The following is an 18,152-nucleotide window of genomic DNA, read 5'->3' on the forward strand; positions in this document are numbered from 1 at the left end:
CAAAGAATCTGTTCTCAGTATACTAACGCAAGCCTGGGACAAAGCTCACTTGCCACGCTAAGGTGTCTCATTCGTGGTGAAGGAAAGGATAGTGATGCTGAACACATACAACGTGACAAGGTATCAACATATAAAATATCTGTACTTAGAGATGGGCAGGCTTTATACATGCCTTCCAACTTCTACCCCGTGACGAAAAGCAGGACAGTGGTAGAGCTCGGTGGTGTAGAGTGGCAAAAGCGGGACTGCCCTGTGCAAAGCAGGACAGTTAGGAGGCATGCTTTATATACCTCATCCAGTTCAACCACTACCTAACCTTACTAGGCCGGTAGGGAAGACCAGACGGCTCCCTTGTAACTGGCCCATTGAGCAGCGGCACACCAGGGGCCTGATCGTCCACCCCGCCGGGGCTCGGCTTAGGCCAGAACACGTTGCTGTCGGGCATCACGACCTCCATCGACGCAGATATTATACTCTCCGGATTTATTGCTGAGCTCCTCTTTTTCCTTTCGAATTGCTCCTGGAGATCACCCCGCCGGCTCCCCCGCCGGCTCCTCTCCCACACGCACCTGTCTCCTGTTTTTTTAGCCCCTCGATTTGGAATTGTTACTTTATATGTTTTCCAAGAAACACGATACAGATTTATATTGTTTTTTTGGAAAACAAAGTTCAACTGGTTTACCGGATGCCAAACGCAAAAAGAGAAGACTTGGAGAGAAAAAAATACAGTTTTCCGTTAACTTCCCTGCAAAGAGCTGCGCGTTTATCTGCGGGAAGCTTATAAAAAGCGCCACGGATGTAAAAAAGGTGCATAGTGTGCAACACAATCGCAAACGGTATCCGACGTCTCTTATGGAAGCCGTATATATTGACAAAAGGGCCGCAAACATAACCCAGACAGAATGTACGCATCACACGCGTGGAATACTGTGACATCATCACCACAACCCAGACAGAACGTACGCATCACACGCGTGGAATACTGTGACATCATCGCCACAACCCACACAGAATGTACGCATCACACACGTGGAATACTGTGACATCATCAACATAACACAGACAGAACGTACGCATCACACGCTTGGAATACTGTGACATCATCGCCACAACCCACACAGAATGTACGCATCACACACGTGGAACACTGTGACATCATCACCATAACACAGACAGAACGTACACATCACACGCTTGGTATACTGCGACATCATCACCACAAGCCAGACAGAATGTACGCATCACATGCGTGGAATACTGTGACATCATCACCATAACCCAGACAGAACTTACGCATCACACACGTGGAATGCTGTGACATCAACACCATAACCCAGACATAATGTACACATCACACGCGTGGAATACTGTGACACCATAACCATTATATTCAGACATAGTACTTCCACGGCCAAAAATAAAAGCAATAGTCCCAAAACATCCCCCGCTGTAGTAATGTAAATTAATGTAAAGTAACATAGAAAGGGGGGGCAGGGAAAAGGCTCACCACAATAGTACAAGGGCTGAGGGGGCTGGTTTTTTTAGTCGCCTCCAATGAACTCTCTCCAGAATAATAATCCTGGAGATTTATTTATTTATTCACTTAGTTGATTTCCCAACGACTGCTCCCTAAATGCTTCAAATAACGTGCAAATCCTAGCAATTATACCACCTCTTCCGATAGAAGGATCATATATTAGGCTTAATCCCTCTTTTTAAAACCTCTATTGCCAGTTTTGTGAGTAATTATTAATTACAGTATTATTTATCCAGCTGGGTATAAAAAAAAGGAAAAAACTTGCAATAAAGGAAAAAGTAGCGCCACAGGTCAGCTACCCCTCACTGCTACCTGCACTTCAACCTTTGTAACACAACAAGTCGCTACCTGCCTCTTGCCACAGAATCCACGCTCAGAACTACAAGTCCCATAATGCACTGCAGTTCGACTTGTATAACGTGTGGGAAACTGTGTAACGCTTTACAGTTATAGGGCGTTTGACCTCCTTATTGCATTCTAAAGCCCCGGGTGGGGTATAGCAGCAAAGGTAAGCGCCAACAGAGGCTGTTCGAGGCGTTATATTGCGTTTGGCGTGCTGGTATGACCCCCGCGGTGACCCGTACATCTCTTCCCCTTATAGTCAGCGCGGGGAGGATTGCTCCGCAGACGGCGTGCGGCGGTGACAGCGCAGGGATCTGACCAGGTGAATGCATTCATTAGTCTAATTAGCGCCCCATTTAACCCCCGGGGTCCCGGAAGATTTCCTCCACTAGATCCCTCTGCCAGATCCCAATGACGGATTGCGTTTGCATTTGGTGCATTAATATTGTAAACAGACTGAGTTTGCTTTGTAAAAAAAAAAAAAGTGAATGCCTAGTTTTGTTCTGTTGAAAATTCTAGCAAACCTTGACTCAGTTTTTGCACCTGTCTTAGATTCAGGAGCCATACGCCTATCCCATGCATGTTTAAACACTATTATCCTCTACCACCACTGCTGGGAGGTGGCTCCTCTCATCTACCGCTCTCTCACATAATATATTTAAAAGTATCTCTAGTGTCCTTTTTGTTGTTTATTGAATCTGTTAAGCTCCAGATTCTATTTAAATTGCCTGTAACAAGGATATTGTTGGCCTCTTCTGCAGTAGAAGGGTTAATCCGGTGTGGTGTGTATGGGAAGGTAGGCTTGCTGTGATGGGAGTTACTAGCATTTTGGGGGGGGGAGCACACAATGCTTTGGCGAGGGATTATTGTGGGAGATCAGGTTGAAGAATAGAATGGGCGTCTTTTTTTATTTTATTTTATATGAGTTTTTTTCCTTAAATAATTTGTCGTATAAATTCACTTTTTTAAAATGTTTTTATTAGTGAGAAAACTAAGATCTAATTACCATGGAAACATCATAATATTGACTTTTTTTTTTCTTTTTTTTATGGCGATATCCTGGCCGCCCGTGACCTCTGTGACTGTATTATTATAAAACCTGATCTCTGGGCTCTGATTATTTATATACCGGATTAGTGTTTGTTCTTTAAAACCTTGGGAAACAGGGGCATAGCAGCTGTTGGGTTGCAACTCCCATCACCCTCAGTCGGAGCTGATGTGTTTTTTCTGTCCCATATGTACCCGCAGGACTGCTTGTTTAGGGTGACGAGGACTTTAGGTGGCTTTTAAACCCTGACCTGATCATTTCTGTTTCCGTTTAATGGAACGTCGTCCTTTGTTATGTGATATATACGTATATATTATATATGTAATACTTGGTAGTTGGGTGTCATGTCTGCCAGACATAGTTTAATTATTATATCCAGGGGCTACGTGATTTAGGCTAGTGACTACCTATTCATAATTTAAATGGAGACGGTCAGAAGTTTATATGGAATGTAAGCAAGATTTACTTTACTGTATTGAAAGGGTGGTAGATAAGTGGAACAGCCTCCCAGTAGAAGTGGTAGAGGGTAATACAGTGAGGGTATTAAACATGCATGGGGATAGACATCCGGCTCCTGAATCGAAGACGAGACCAACGACTGATTAAGGTTGGAGTGTTTACAGCAGGAGAAACGGGCGACTAGACGGGGGCCGAATGGGGCCGATCTGCTTTTCTCATGGGTTGAAGGCTGCCAGCCTCCGCATGGTTGATTCTATCGGCTTCCTAACATTGTTTGGGTGGGATGCAGACCCCTTCCTGCTGCGTCGTGTGTGTGGCTTTTCTCGTGTATTAATAGAGCATGCAGGTTCCGGGGCGCTATTATAGTCGGAGAGAATCAGAATACGCAATTCACATTAAACGCGAGTCACGTTAACACATGGCGGTCCAGGGCCCGCTGCTGTGAGTGTCCGGTATATCGGTCAATCGAAGCGCGGCTGGAATTTCTCTGGGATGCAGGAAAGCTGATTATTTTAATCCTTAAAGAAGAAAAAACGGGTTTTTCCGCGGCTGCTCTGGCGTCACATGATAATTAAATGTTCCCGGCAAAAAAAAAAAAAAATAGAATTCTATTTCTAGGAAGGTTTGGAATTATTATTTGTCTTGTATAGCGCCGCCATATTCCATGGCGCAGTACAACGGGAAATATTTCATATATCATCGGGAGGGCTGGTAATTGGTTAGACGGTCATCCCTATAAAGTATTCCAAGATGACGTAAACATTTAAATTGGGAATTATTAGGATTTTTCCCAGTGCTACCATGTCCTAAAAGGTCATTGGGGCCACTGAATCGGTTGCCATAGCGATCAGAGGATTTAATAAACCTTGTTTTTAGCATCGACAGGGATGCTGAAGAAGAGAAGTCCTTCCGAGCGGACGCTTCCTAGAAAATAATACCTTAATGGAGCTTATCGGGCCTGCAGATGTGATGAGCGAGCGGTGGTGATGAGAGGGCGCTGTGCGAGTTTTATTGTTCTGTTGTTAGAATCAAAGGATAATTGGACGTAAAAGAGAGAAACATTGACCTTTGCGCTCAGTTAAGGCGTCCCCCCCCACACACACTCGCGCATGCACACACGCATACACATACTCGCACGCATACACACCCTTTCCCCTCTGTTTATTATCTCTGGCAGCACAAGGCAGCTCAGTTTCCTAATCGCGGCCCTGATAACGGGCGGAATGGTATTCTCGAGAACAATAAACCAGGAGCTGCTTTACTGCGACCCGACTGGTCTCTCTTCTCTCTTTCTCTCTCTCTGTCACTCTGTCTCTCAAACCTCCTCGCAATCCGATTAACAAAAAGAATAAGAATGCAAAGTGATCTTCGCAGGTGCAGAGACTCCTTTCTTCTGGGTTCTGCCAACCTGGTAATTTAACCCCCGTTGCTTTGTGGATCCGCTCAATGGCCAGGGTTACAGTGGGGTTACAGTGTTAAGGGTGGGGGAGGGGTAGGAGGGGGTCATCAGATTTGCAAGCCGCGTTTAGTTTCTGGAATGAAATCTACCGCTTAAGGGTCCCAAAAGACCGCTATGACGTAATAGTAAGTTCTGCGAGACAGGAGAGGACGGAGCTTTAAGGCCAGCAGCCCATAAATGATGTGTGTGTGTGTGTGTATACATATATAATTACAGAAGCCGCAAACTGCCGCACACGCTAGGGTTTCGGCCCTGTCTGTCCCTGTGCCGGGGATGTCTCGCAGCAGTCTGATCGCTGACGGCCTCTCTCTGCTTTGCTGCCGGTGCAGATTCTCTGAATGGCGCCTTTCGCTGACTCTCGCTCTGCTGACGTTCGTCGTTTTTTTTCTTTGTTTGGGACCCGTTTTGTTAGATTGGGGGCTTGTTTTTGGTAAATCGGGTTTGTTAACCACTTATTTTGTGTGTCCCGCAATAAAACATCCGGGTTTAGGCCCCAGAACAAGGGAAAAAAAGGTAAATTTTTTTGTGTCTTTTTGATGAGGTCCGGTCGTGTGAATGTCTATGTGGATTATTCCGCCGATGTTACCTCGGGGGTCCGGGGCGGCAGCGCGGGGGGAAACCCTGAGAATCTGCCCGTTCACCCCGAGACTGGGATAAAACCCCCGAAACCTTCCGGGACAAACCCTGACAGCTCCCCCATGTTTCGCTCAGCAGTCACGCCAGTCTTCTCACGTCACGCGGAAATATATAACCTTTATATGTCACGCAAGTTTATAGAATGTCTCCAGGGGGTATCCGAGACGGGTGGGACGGGCGAGTGCCGGGTTCTGAAAGTCTGCTGGTTTTGTGTTTACTGAAAATCTTCCTGAGGCAACAGGTTTGCAAACGATCAGATTAGTTTTTTTTTTTGTTTTTTTTCTTGTATACAAATAAAGATCCGTTGTGGTGCCGCCAACCAAGCCTTTTGTTGTATTTAAGATTAAAAAATGTCCTTTCCGTGTGATGAATCGGACCGGGGGGCGAGTATTACAACCGTACCTAATATAATATGTGTTATTGTGAAGAAACTAGATCCCGTTGTACAGCGCTGCGGAATATGCTGCCACTATATAAAATAATAAAGAACGTCGGCGTGATGTTTCTCGGCATGTCGTCGGGGTGGAGGGCCGCCATGTCGTATACAGTTTCTATGGTCATTTTATTTGGGACCCCTAGTTAAAAAAAAAAAAAAAAAACAAAAAAAAAAAACCCTTTTTCTGCACCAGTAAATACTAACCCTTTCAATCTTTGAAGGAATCTGACAGCCATTTTTCTTTTTCTCCTTTAGTCGGAGTTGCGATGCTGCTTGAGATCGGGTTAACGCTGCTCGCCGCGGCGCTGCTCTACCGATTGTTTTTCCGACGAAAAGATGAAACGTTGCCCATGGGCGATGGGTGGTGGGGAGCGGGCCCCAGACCGGAGAGCGAGGAGGATGAAAGTATCCGGCCCTTCAAGGTCGAAACGACTGAGGAAGAGTTAAAGGTACGAGGAGTGTAGTAGAGGACTGCACTGGGAGGCGGGACCCGCCAAAAAACTTGTGGGCGGTCTTGCTGGGGCTGCGGGCGGGAGCGGGCGGTCAGGCACTGTACCTGCAGGTCCCGGTAATCCCGCACTGTCCCGCAAGGCTGCCTTCTTGCTGCTCCATTACAGCGTCTCCTAGCTTGCTCCGCCCAGGAACAAAACGGAGTCACGTGATGTGACGTCACTTCCTGTGACTCCGCCTTGTTCCTGGGCGGAGCAAGAGAAGAGCCTCCGTGAGGGAACAACTCGAGGGCAGCCGCGCGGGTCTGCGCGGGAAATCAGTTAAGGAGGCGGGCATGATTGGCCACAAATGTGGCGGGAGCGGAACACCCACATTGCGGGAGCGGGATTAAAAACGGCGGGAGCGGGATTAAAAACGGCGGGAGCGGGATTAAAAAAAGTAGTCCCGCGCAGGGCTCTAGAGTGTAGTAAACGCGGCTGATGAATGGCAGCACTCGGGAAATGCTCTTCATGACGGGTCTCTAAACTATAATGATTCAACGATTACATTCAAAATAATTCAAATCCAATCATCCCGATCTTTTTCCCTTGAAATTAGCTAATTTTGGGTGGGAACCGCTAGATACAAAGCCTTGATTTGGGATGATGAGCTGTATGCTGAGGTACTTTTGTTGGAATGGGCGCCATACTCTTACCTGGGATCCTCTGGGTAGTTTGATGGTCAATGGATGGGGGCGATGACTCCGCAGGTGGGACTCGCCTCGAACATATAGAAGGGAGCGAGTGTCTAAACGCTGCTTCCGAGGTTTCGGGTTGTGACCCAGAGATTTGATGCTTCCTCGGGGTCTCTGGGCAAAGAGATCGGCTAGTCACGAACGTTCTGAGACCCGTCAGTAAAGCGGGAACTTTAAGTGATTTGATTTTTATTTTTATTTAATTTTTTACACTACTTTCTGTATCTTGGCGCTGATGTCCGCTCTCTGCAAGGTTTCTTCGTGAGACGCTTTGTGGAGCGGCTTCACCTCCGTGATATAGTCCAAAAACTCTGTATATTGGGCCGTATTGTGGATATACTGAGGTGGGTTCTTGGTCTCTCTTGTAGGTATTTGTTCCAGCGCATCGATCAGACCCGTTACACCGAGCCCCTGGAGGGGAGCCGCTTTAATTACGGCTTCAATTCCACTCACCTCCGCAAAGTGGTCTCGTACTGGAGGAACGCGTTTCAGCTGGGAAAAACAACTGGAAATCATCAACAAATATCCGCATTACAAAACCAAAATCGAAGGTCGGTGGGAAACGATTACCGGACGGAATTCCGAATATGTTTAAAAAGACAAAAAATAGATTACATGCAATAAAAACATTACAAGCGGCTTTCTTTCTATACAATGCCTAGAAGCTCAGGGACTCCTCACATCGACTGAAACTCCTTTAAATAAACTTCACTCCTGTCCTTTATTGAATCCCTTTGAGTATTTAAATGTTTCTCTTTCTCTCTCTCTCTCTCTCTCTCTCTCTCTCTCTCTCTCTCTCTCTCTCTCTCTTCTCTCTCTCTCTCTCTCTCTCTCTCTCTCTCTCTCTCTCTCTCTCTCTCTCTCTCTCTCTCTCTCTCTCTCTCTCTCTCTCTCTCTCTCTCTCTCTCCTCTCTCTCTCTCTCTCTCTCTCTCTCTCTCTCTCTCTCTCTCTCTCCTCTCTCTCTCTCTCTCTCTCTCCCTCCCTCCTCTTTCTTTCTCTCTCTCTCTCTCTCCTTCTTTCTTTCTTTCTTTCTTTCTTTCTCTCTCCCTCTTTCTTTCTCTCTCCCTCCTCTTTCTCTCTCCCTCTCTCCCCTTTATTCTTTGCTGATAATTTTTATCCTGCAAACCATTCCTGTTTTAGTCGCTCTCCTCTGACCTCTCTCCGATAAAATCCTCCAGAACTATGTTGTAATGTGATGTCATTCCGGATAAAGTGTAATTAAGTATCAGCTGTTGATGTGACCGGGTTTCATGTGACACACGGGGACGTGAGGGAAAATTAGGATTTCATATCAAGAGTAATCGGACCGTATCATTTAACACTTTGAGTGCCAGGAGAGCGTGAATGAATTGTGAATGGATGCAGGGATTTTCCTTTGGCGTCCGATGAGTTAAACCCATTTTATTTCTTTATTCTTTCTTTTTTTGGCAGTCTGGACGCAAAGACCGATTTCTTCTATTTAAGGGAATGATCTGTGTTGGTTTTGGTTTAGTTTTTTTTTCCTTTTGTAAACATTAACTGGCAGAATTCAGGAATTTTCAATAATAGTCAGTCCGGCTAGAGAGGCGTCCAGTGGATCATTTGGAGAATTTGCGTGTTTTTCTTTTCTTTAGTAAAAATGTAAAAAAAAACATTCCGTGTTACGACTATTAAGTTTCCTCCATGGACCATAAATCTTCATTAAAAATGGTTTTAGATAAAACAAATATATTCCCCCCCCCCTCCCCAAATGCACATACAGGGTTAATTTATGTGGACCTTTCATACCAAAACTCAAATTCAGATTCCGGGGTTCTCCTGAAATGACCAACCTGTATGAACAACAAAACCAGATCAGTGCACACCCAGCAAATACCATTGAAAGCCCTATATGAGTTCATATGGGGGGGGGGGTCCGGTCACATTATACGGCCATATATCGCTTCGCCCGCCACTAAGTCCCCCAAGTTTGGCGAGTCCTGTCTAATTTTAATGGCTATATAACGAGCTGAATCAGTGGGACTGCACCGCGTTTTAACCCATAAGAGACTCGAGACGCTCGGCTGTCACACGCATTAAAGTGCATGAGATGCTTATCCGCAGCTCCCTGCGAGACCTCCATGCCGGTCCCGGGGCAAAAAAGGTGAAAAGCAAACTTATTCCATGTTTTCATATCCAGATAATCCCCCCGTCTTCCACCTGCAGGTATCGATATCCATTACATTCACGTGAAGCCGGCCAACGTCCCCGCCGGGCGCGCCGTACGCCCCATTATCTTGGTGCACGGCTGGCCGGGGTCCTTCTACGAGTTTTACCGGATCATCCCTTTGCTGACGGACCCCGGGAGCCACGGGCTGAGCGACGAACGCGTCTTCGAGGTGATCTGCCCCTCCATCCCCGGATACGGCTTCTCGGAAGCGGCTCACAAGCAAGGTGAAACTTTGCAGTTTTGGGAAGAAAAAAAAAAATGATTTCTGCGCTTTTTAGTAAAATCCTACTGGATGCATTCCCAGTGCCTCATTAACATGGGTAGGGGGGTTTTGGACTGCAAATCCCATCATTCATAGCAGAATTAGAGATTAAAACCCTCGTAGTCAGCTGAAATGGGCAGTTTAATATTTTCTCAGAATTTCCATATTAGTTATTATTAGTAGTAAGAATAATAGTGTAGTAAGTCATTAATTAGTAGTAATATTTTGTTGTCTCGTTACCTTGTTACTAACCGGCGTTAATTCCCCGACTGATAGGCTGCGATTCTGTGGCCGTCGCTCGGATTTTTTACCACCTGATGCGGAGATTGGGGTTCCGTGAATTCTACGCTCATGGCGGAGATTGGGGATCCATTGTCTGTACAAACCTCGCTCAGATTGCCCCCAGGTAAAACCAAAAAAATCCCCGAATTCGGCAACCGCATCACTCTAAGGAATTTGAATGCAAAAATAATAATAATAATAAACATTTTTTTAGTGCATTAAATAATGCGACGTCTTCCTTTTTCTTAGCAATGTCAAGGGCCTCCACCTCACCATGGTGCCCGTCTCCAGTTCAGGGTTGTCCCAGATGCTCTCCGTCGTCCTCGGCAAGCGTTTCCCCGGAATGTTTGGCTTCCAAGACGAAGATGTCCGACGGCTGTTTCCTTTCTTAAAGAAAGTCTTCTATCATCTTGTGAAGGAGAGCGGGTACATGCACATCCAAGCGACCAAGCCTGACACGGCAGGTGAGGCAATAACTGCCCTAGGGGTGCGTTGACGGGACCCACAGACAGCTGGGTCCCCCCTTAGAGAACACAAAACATAGTAGGAGACGTTTCTAACTTGGGCAAAGGATGGGGCGGCCGTACAATATAACATTTATGACGCTCTCACGTATCTGATTGCCTACAAAGACCAAGAGCCAATCGTTATACGGAAACACCCCCGATTACCTGCTGGCGACCGATTGGTTGCATCTGCCTGCATTTTTGGGGGAAGAATCCTATCTAAAGTACAAATTTATATAGAATCGGGACGGGATCCCGGTCTGCAGACACACAGCTCTCTGTTTCATGGTCTTTGTGGACCTTCTCAGATATCTTCTCAAACACCGGACCCCCGCTCTCTAGATGTCGAGGAACTATAACTATAAAAATTTACCAACTGGCCAAAAAAAAAATTACGGAAATACAAGGATTTTTATGGTTCTTACAGTATTTTATTGTAATTTCTGAGACGTGATTGGTTAGCAATCATCGACCCACTTTCTCTCCCAGAATGCTGGATTCTACATCATTTCCGAAGAGCTCTCCCGACTTTAAGAATTCCTCCCCGTTTTTTTTCTCCTTTTTATAATTCTAGGTTCTATTTTATTTTATTTATTTTTTTTAAAAGATCTTTAGAACATTCTAAAGCTCATTTTCTTACCGAACGGGGCTTTTTGATCTTTATCGAGCATCTGCTCTCGTTCAAAGCCAATTATTAATGAAATAACAGGGCGAAAAGCCAACTCGTTTGATGGCTGCTGCATACATCGTACCTTTTCCGTGTGCGTAAGTCTTGCCTACACATAATCTGCTTCAGGCGCTGCCATCAAATGGAAATATTATTTTAGAAATCTGTATTTCATTTAACTGATTTGCATGAATGGGGGGGTAATTTAACCCCTTGTGCTCAAGGAAGGCAATGCTAATGTTTAAACCGTTACTTTGTGAGTTCCGTTCTTGTGTCGTAAAAGGGGGGGTTAATGTCCTTAAAGTTTTTATGGCATGCGAATCAATGATTTATTTCTCCTCTTTGTGTGTTGTGGTGAGTTGCTGGCGCCGGAGGATAGGAGATGTCGGATTATAGTGATGTGAGCAATAACTCTTAACGTTTCAAATGCAAAACATGGTCTCCTTTGTTTTGGGGGGGTTGTGGTTGGAGACGTGTCTTGGGTACGGCTTTACGAAGAATATTTGAGACCTTTGGATAGAAATCTCTATGTTTGACTTTAAACGTACCCATTTCCTGCTGTTTCTATAGCGTTTTTGTTGCGAGGCCTTGTAATATTCTCCTTTTGAGCTCCTAGAAAAGAGGGACATCAATGAAGAAAGAGGGATTTGGGACCAAAAGCAGGGACACTTGTAAGGTATGGTGACCCAGGGCCACCATTAGGAGGGTAAAACCAGGACTGGTGTACAGGGTCCCAGCCGACCAGCTGTCTAATAGGCCCCTAATTGTTTGAAAACACAATCTGTCATCCGCTCCAGCTCTGTAATTGGTTAAGGAGCATAGGGTTGGACAGTAGGAGGAGCATAAAGTAAGATTATAAGAGGAGCATGAGCGGGCACTGGCGTAACAAAGGCCCAAACTTCTTTCCACCCCACCTCATGAATACCGCTGGGCCGGAGAGCCTTCCTCCCTCAGTCTTGGCGCACTGGGATATGATATCATTTCCTGGCGCCCAGATGTGTCCAGCCTGTGAGGAGCTTTAGGGAGCAGAGGAGCTCAGGCTGGCCGGTGGATAACACAGGTAGGAGGTCAGGGGGGGCATGGAGTATGTGTTTAAGTGTGTGTGTTCATGTTATTGTGGGCCCAAAGCCACATGGGCAGAGCAGTGGGACAATGTGATGGACATGGAGTCTGGGGGTCCAAGTCTGTCCTGGGTCCCTGTGGTGATCTCGCATAGGTCTAGATACTTGATTGGCTGGTATACCGACTGAATACAATTCAGTTTTTCCAATGCGTGTCTCTTATGTTTCCTCCTTTGCGGCTGCGGTCTCCCCGCAGTAGGTATAACGGACGCGTTTTACGAGTACAGATCCTCGGGGAGCCACAACATTAACTTTAAAGACGTCCCCCGAGGACTCCATTAATCCGGCCCTTTGATTTTTCCAGGGTGCGGGTTAAATAATTCCCCGGTCGGACTCGCTGCCTACATCTTGGAGAAATTTTCCACCTGGACTGATCGGGATTTTGTAGATTATGAAGATGGAGGACTGGAAAGGTACGCAGAACGGGATGGGAATGCATTACACGAAAAGGGGTGGTGGTACTGGGGTCCTGAACCCCACATGAATATGGTTCAAAAATAAAAATCAAGCTCTGGACACCCAGCAGGATCAAAATATTCTTATTTTATTTTTATATATTTATATATATTTTTTTACTTTTACAGTTCAATATATAAAAATGTACATAAATGCGACCAGGAAAAAAAATACATTTTACTTAAAAAAACAAACAAAAAAAAAACACAACTCCATTAAAATTATTTAAAAAATATATATATATTATAAATGGAAAGCTGTGGGTTCTTCTCCTCTAATTACCCCTCGAGTTAAGTAGGTTTACATTTGGTGATAGCATTTTTTTTCCCACTAGAAAATTCACCATAGATGACCTTCTGACCAATGTTATGATTTATTGGGTGTCGGGCTCCATCGTTTCATCCATGAGATTCTACAAGGAGAACGTCGGCAGAGGACTCGGTGTAGCCAAACATGACAAGTAGGTGTTTTTATGTAAATACTGCATATTTTCAATCTTTGAGGTTTTTTATGCCATGTATCTATCTGCATAGTTTATTTCAGAGGAGGAGAAATGTCATAATCTAACACTTAAGGGTCAAAGGCTTAGATGGAATGGAAGGAAGTTTAACTTTATGGAGAGGGTGGTAGATAAGTGGAACAGCCTCCCAGCAGAAGTGCTATCACTGGAGCATTTATGTGTGAAACTAACTCGACTGCGAATAGACGGCCCTTGAATGGGATCATGGGCCAGTTGGGGGAGATGTTCTGCGCAGACTCCAAAAGGGCCTTGGGGAAATTCCAAAATAAATGTAAATACAAAAATCGTAAAGACTTCTTTTTCAAATGAAAAATATTGTGGAAATCCAAATATATTTAGAACCATTTTCTTTCTTTGTTTCCTACAGAATCCAGGTGACCGTTCCCACCGGCATCGCCTCCTTCCCCAACGAGCTCATGCATTGTCCCCTCTCCTGGGCCAAGCAGAAATACGTCGACATCGTCTCCTTTACCTACATGCCTCGCGGGGGCCACTTCGGTGCCTTTGAAGAGCCAGAAATCCTGGCTAAAGATATTCAGCAGTTTGTAGCCAAAGTGGAGCACAAATAAATAGCGGGTTCTATTACGGTTTGTAGTAAATTAGAGGTTCCAGATCCCGTCGGGGGGGGGGGGGGGGATGGGTGTTTTGCTGTTGTAGGATTATCACTCTCATGACCCGCAGACAATAGCTGGAAGTAGAATGGCCATTTTTTTCCTGCTCTGCTGATGGGAGTGATAGTCCTATGAGAGCTGCTCAGCCAAATGATATCTGGGCATTGGTTGTTTTTTTTGGGGGGGGGTTACAAGCTTAGCGATGATCAGCAATTGTATACATACGCTTCTTTATAAACTTTTTCTAGAATATATGCGTGCGACCTGCTGGTAAGCGATGCAAACATTCCATGGAGATACAATATAAATATAAGATAAAATATACTATGCAAGCTATAAACAAATCTAGGGTTCCCAAGGAGACATTAAGACAAATTTTCACTGCACACCTGAAAAAAAACCCCCAAAAATTCTTTAAATGCGGGTAAAACTTTCTGGAAGTCTTTAAGTAATCCATTTTTTCTTTGGAATGGCTACGGTAAGAAGGCAAAATCTTCTTATGACGAACCTGCGCCCCCTAGTGGTAAAGGTAGAGGGTTACCACGTTAGATGGAAGGCTGGCATACATCGATTGGCTAAGCTTGGTTCCCACTGGGAGGCTACAGAGCATGTGCAGGAAGTGTACTTAAGTATGCTTTTCACACTTCCTGGTTTCAGTAGAGACAGACAGGAAGAGTAAAAAAAAAAAAAGAATGTATGAACTCCAATGTACGTTAACAAAAAAATAAAATATTTTGAGGAATAGATTGTCTTTTTCACATTCTTGAAATTTCAACGTTCTGGCTATCCAGACAGCCCATGTATTTTGTTATATTACACGTCTTCAGGTAGCGACACAAACGCTGTTACCTTTTTTATTACATGCGTCATTTGTGTGGTTTTTTTTTTGTTTGTTTTTTTTCTTTTTTTTTTTTTTATGAAACTTGGCCAGGTGGCATCATAAAGCCTCGCTGAGCATCCACCCCGGAGTCCTGGTGAAGGGGGATCGCCTTAAATTTTCTGGATATTGATTTAGGAATTTTCTGCACCAGCGGTAACCTTTTTTACGGAAATCTCTTTTTAAAATTTTAATTCTTTATTATTTTTTTTATTAGGTTGGTTCTGGATTCGATTTAATGCTGATGTTTTACAAAACAATGTATTCCAATTATTAAAAAAATATATATATTTGTATTCATTGAGTAGAAGTGTCATTCTTTTAGCGCATAATGCTGTATATTTTTAAGGTTTATCAGGACTAGACGGGGCCAAATGGGGCCGATCTGCTGGCAGCTTCTCTTGTGTGTAACACGATCAAGGCCAGGATACAAGACGGGGTTATTAGACCCCTAATTACACAAATAGCTTTGGTTGGGTGGTAAGGGGTCCACAGTGATAGGGGTCCTGGAGACACAAGGGGCACAGAAACCACACTGCCTCCTAGTGGTGATAATGGCAGGTGGGCAATCTCCCAAGCCGGGGAGTTATGGGGATGGGTAGAGGGGGAAGAGGTAACTTAGGTTTGTTTTCGGTGAAGAACATGGCTGAATTGCAACATGTATCTGAAAAATGTATATTCCTTTAACACCGGGCAGTAATCAGCTTTATGAAATGTTGCGTTGTATAAGGGTGTGTGAATATGTAAGTGTGTGTGTGTTGACATCAGTGTATACGTGGATATATGTTACCTGTCCCTGACGACGTATATCAGCCCTCCCCTGAATAACAACTATAATGAGAACTTTAGATTCTATGAGATTAGAATTGTTGAAAGGTAATGACTCTGAGCCCCGACGTTTCTTCTCGCACCTGTCTGAGAACGGGGACCCTCGCGGTGGCTCCGAGCAGCTGTTTCTTTATCCCTCGTCACGGAGAAAGGTCATTACAGATCAGCCGAGAAAGACAAAAGAAGCATTGTGTGTCCCATCGCTGACTTTGCCCATTACCTCCCAATTACAAACACATAGGGCAGGGCCGGACCCTGCACGATTCTTTAACCAGTAATACGGTCCCTGCGGAGAGGGGTCGATCGGGTTCCAGAAGCTTGAAACTAGATTGACGGGAGGCAGAGATGTGATTTAAGTTAAAGGCAGAGGTGTCATGCTCAACTACCCCCATAAACGTGGTCAGGTGGCCTGTGCCAACTCTGGGCCCCCAATCCTTCTTGGGCCACATTCTGTTATTAAAGCAGACCCTCAGGTATCACCTGGCAGAACTGCTACGGAAAAGCATGACTGTTTCACGGAAAACTGGACAATTAGCAGGTACGCAAATGTATTTTAGGCTCTGTGATTGCGCATTCCCTCCGTACCACCTACACCCGCGCCACGCCGCAGTATTAACCCCGCGTGTGATATTTGCGTTGCGCATGGCAGGGGATTGAAGCGTATTTATAGAACGGCGTCAGGCGGCCGGATAATGTACGGAAATAACGCCCTCCACGAAAGACCTCGCAGAACGTGGAATTATTGTGTATTATATTCATTTATATTTACCCCAAGCGGAGTGCATGATTGCCCCTGTGCAATAGCTCCCCTAGTGAGCGAAACGGGTATATAATTTGGGTACACAGACCTTGCGGGAGGCCTGGTTCACAGAAAAGCGGACGAAGACAGAAGACATGCGGAGAAGGGGACGAAGAAAGAACAAGAAGAGGTGCGAAAAGAAGCGGAGCTGCGGGAGAGGGGGTGCGGAATTGGTCGGGGGACATTGAGAAAAGCGTGAATGAGAGCGGAAGTGTGAGTTAAAAAAATAAAATTAATGCAAATGAAATTTCAGAGCTCTGCGCTTAGTTTTCGTTGGTATCCGTGGGGGTCCCTCGTTTTCAGACATTCCTATGAATTGCTGAAATTGGCAAATTTCGTTAAAATTCATGTGAATCCAGATTCCCCAGTCTAATACATATATATATATATTGCTGCACATACAGCTGAACTGTTCTTTTCATCAGAAATAAAGGCTAATTAGAGTTATACCCCCCAGCCCCTTCCTGGGGTAAGACTGGCTGCCTCCATGGCTCAGTGTTGGTAACATTTGCTCCCAGGACACTATAATGTTCTTTGTTTGCCAACAGCTGTCTCAGGAAGAGACCGAAGAGGCGGCAGCTGCTCTCCGGAGGAATCGTCGTCGTTAGGCTCTGAACGCCGGGTATGGCAGCCGGTCGCCGGGTCTTTGCTTCCACCAGCATTCCGCAACTTTGTTACCCAATCCCTGCCAGGCTGATAATGGCTCCGCCCACTTATGGTCTCTGTATAAACCTCTACAGGGAGCCGCCAGCCACGATCATCAGAACCACGATCTCCAAAAAAAATGAAAAAAAAAGACACCAAAACATTCAAAGACTGTTTCCTTCGATATAATTTCAATGAGTCTGTCGGGGGAGGGCAAAAAATAACTACATCATTTTTAATCCAGTTTTATCCAATTCTGTACATACAAGCATAGAAAATACACTCAAACATAATGGGACAGAAATCTGAAAAACAAGGTGGGCAGGAATACAAAATCAGTTATATTAAAAAAATCCACAAATAAAGATTTCATACATTTATGGTCCCAAAATTCAAAATTGTTTTGGCAATAAATTTAATAGAGACTTGTAATAAAGTAAGACCTGGGCGTATAATACGGCTCTTTCTAGGCATCCTTATTCTTAGAAAAGTATAAAAAAAATAAAGAATTTTTAAAAAATACACAAATTTCTGGCAATATCCCAAAGCTACATCATCTCGTGACCTTTAACACAGCTTAACATTATTAATGTACATTTTTGTGAGGGGTGATATTTGGGTTAAAATGTATTTTAATGTAATTTATCGCAGAGATCTGTGGCATAATCTATACATTTTTTAATTATTTTTTTTATTTATTTATTTTTACACAAAGTCATGGAAATTCCCCCCAAAAAAATTCAATAATGGATGCTAATCGCTCTGCATGCAGGGATCATCCGCGAGGGCCGCGTCCAACCACGGCGGGGCGAGATAAACGTTTGCCAAATATATCCCTAAAGGGAAATGCCTCATCTCCAAACTATGCAGGACTAACTAAAAATAGAAGGAAGCAGAATACCGGGGTACTCCGGGGTTCTGCTCCGATACATTGTGGCATCGCATGGGAAAGAGAGATCCCTTAAGTCTCCTATTCATATTACTTAGAGGCTAGATTAATACAGCGTCCGGCTGAGGGTGATCATAGCCGCCGGTTCCATCTCAGGACAGGAACAAGTTCAGATAAGGATACTATGGCGGCTGTGCTGGACGGCCACGGACCGCCGTCTGGTAAACGGACTGGTTACAAAGAAGATCTCTAAGCAGCCGCCCACCGGGAGCCGCGGCCGGCCGCCCACCCTAAACATGCAACTCAAGGTGTGCAAACACGGACTTTTCTTTAGTAAACGTGAAGAAAGCATATTCCCCCTGTAAGAAACTTGCACATGCAATTTAAATGTAGCTTTTAT

General features: G+C 44.8%; 1 protein-coding gene across 1 annotated transcript; it reads left to right on the forward strand.

Annotated features, from left to right (window-relative positions):
• The first annotated feature begins 1,959 nt into the window (after positions 1-1,959).
• On the forward strand, positions 1,960-14,407 carry EPHX1 (epoxide hydrolase 1). The gene is given in 10 exon segments (XM_053459500.1): positions 1,960-2,201; positions 6,173-6,367; positions 7,471-7,586; positions 7,588-7,651; positions 9,286-9,513; positions 9,828-9,957; positions 10,083-10,297; positions 12,432-12,540; positions 12,918-13,043; positions 13,471-14,407. Coding segments are annotated over 9 exon segments (1,374 nt in total). The 5' UTR covers positions 1,960-2,201; positions 6,173-6,183; the 3' UTR covers positions 13,673-14,407.
• The last annotated feature ends 3,745 nt before the right edge of the window (positions 14,408-18,152 follow it).

This window comes from Spea bombifrons, chromosome 3, assembly GCF_027358695.1.
Source record: "Spea bombifrons isolate aSpeBom1 chromosome 3, aSpeBom1.2.pri, whole genome shotgun sequence".
NCBI classification, from domain to species: Eukaryota; Metazoa; Chordata; class Amphibia; order Anura; family Pelobatidae; genus Spea; species Spea bombifrons.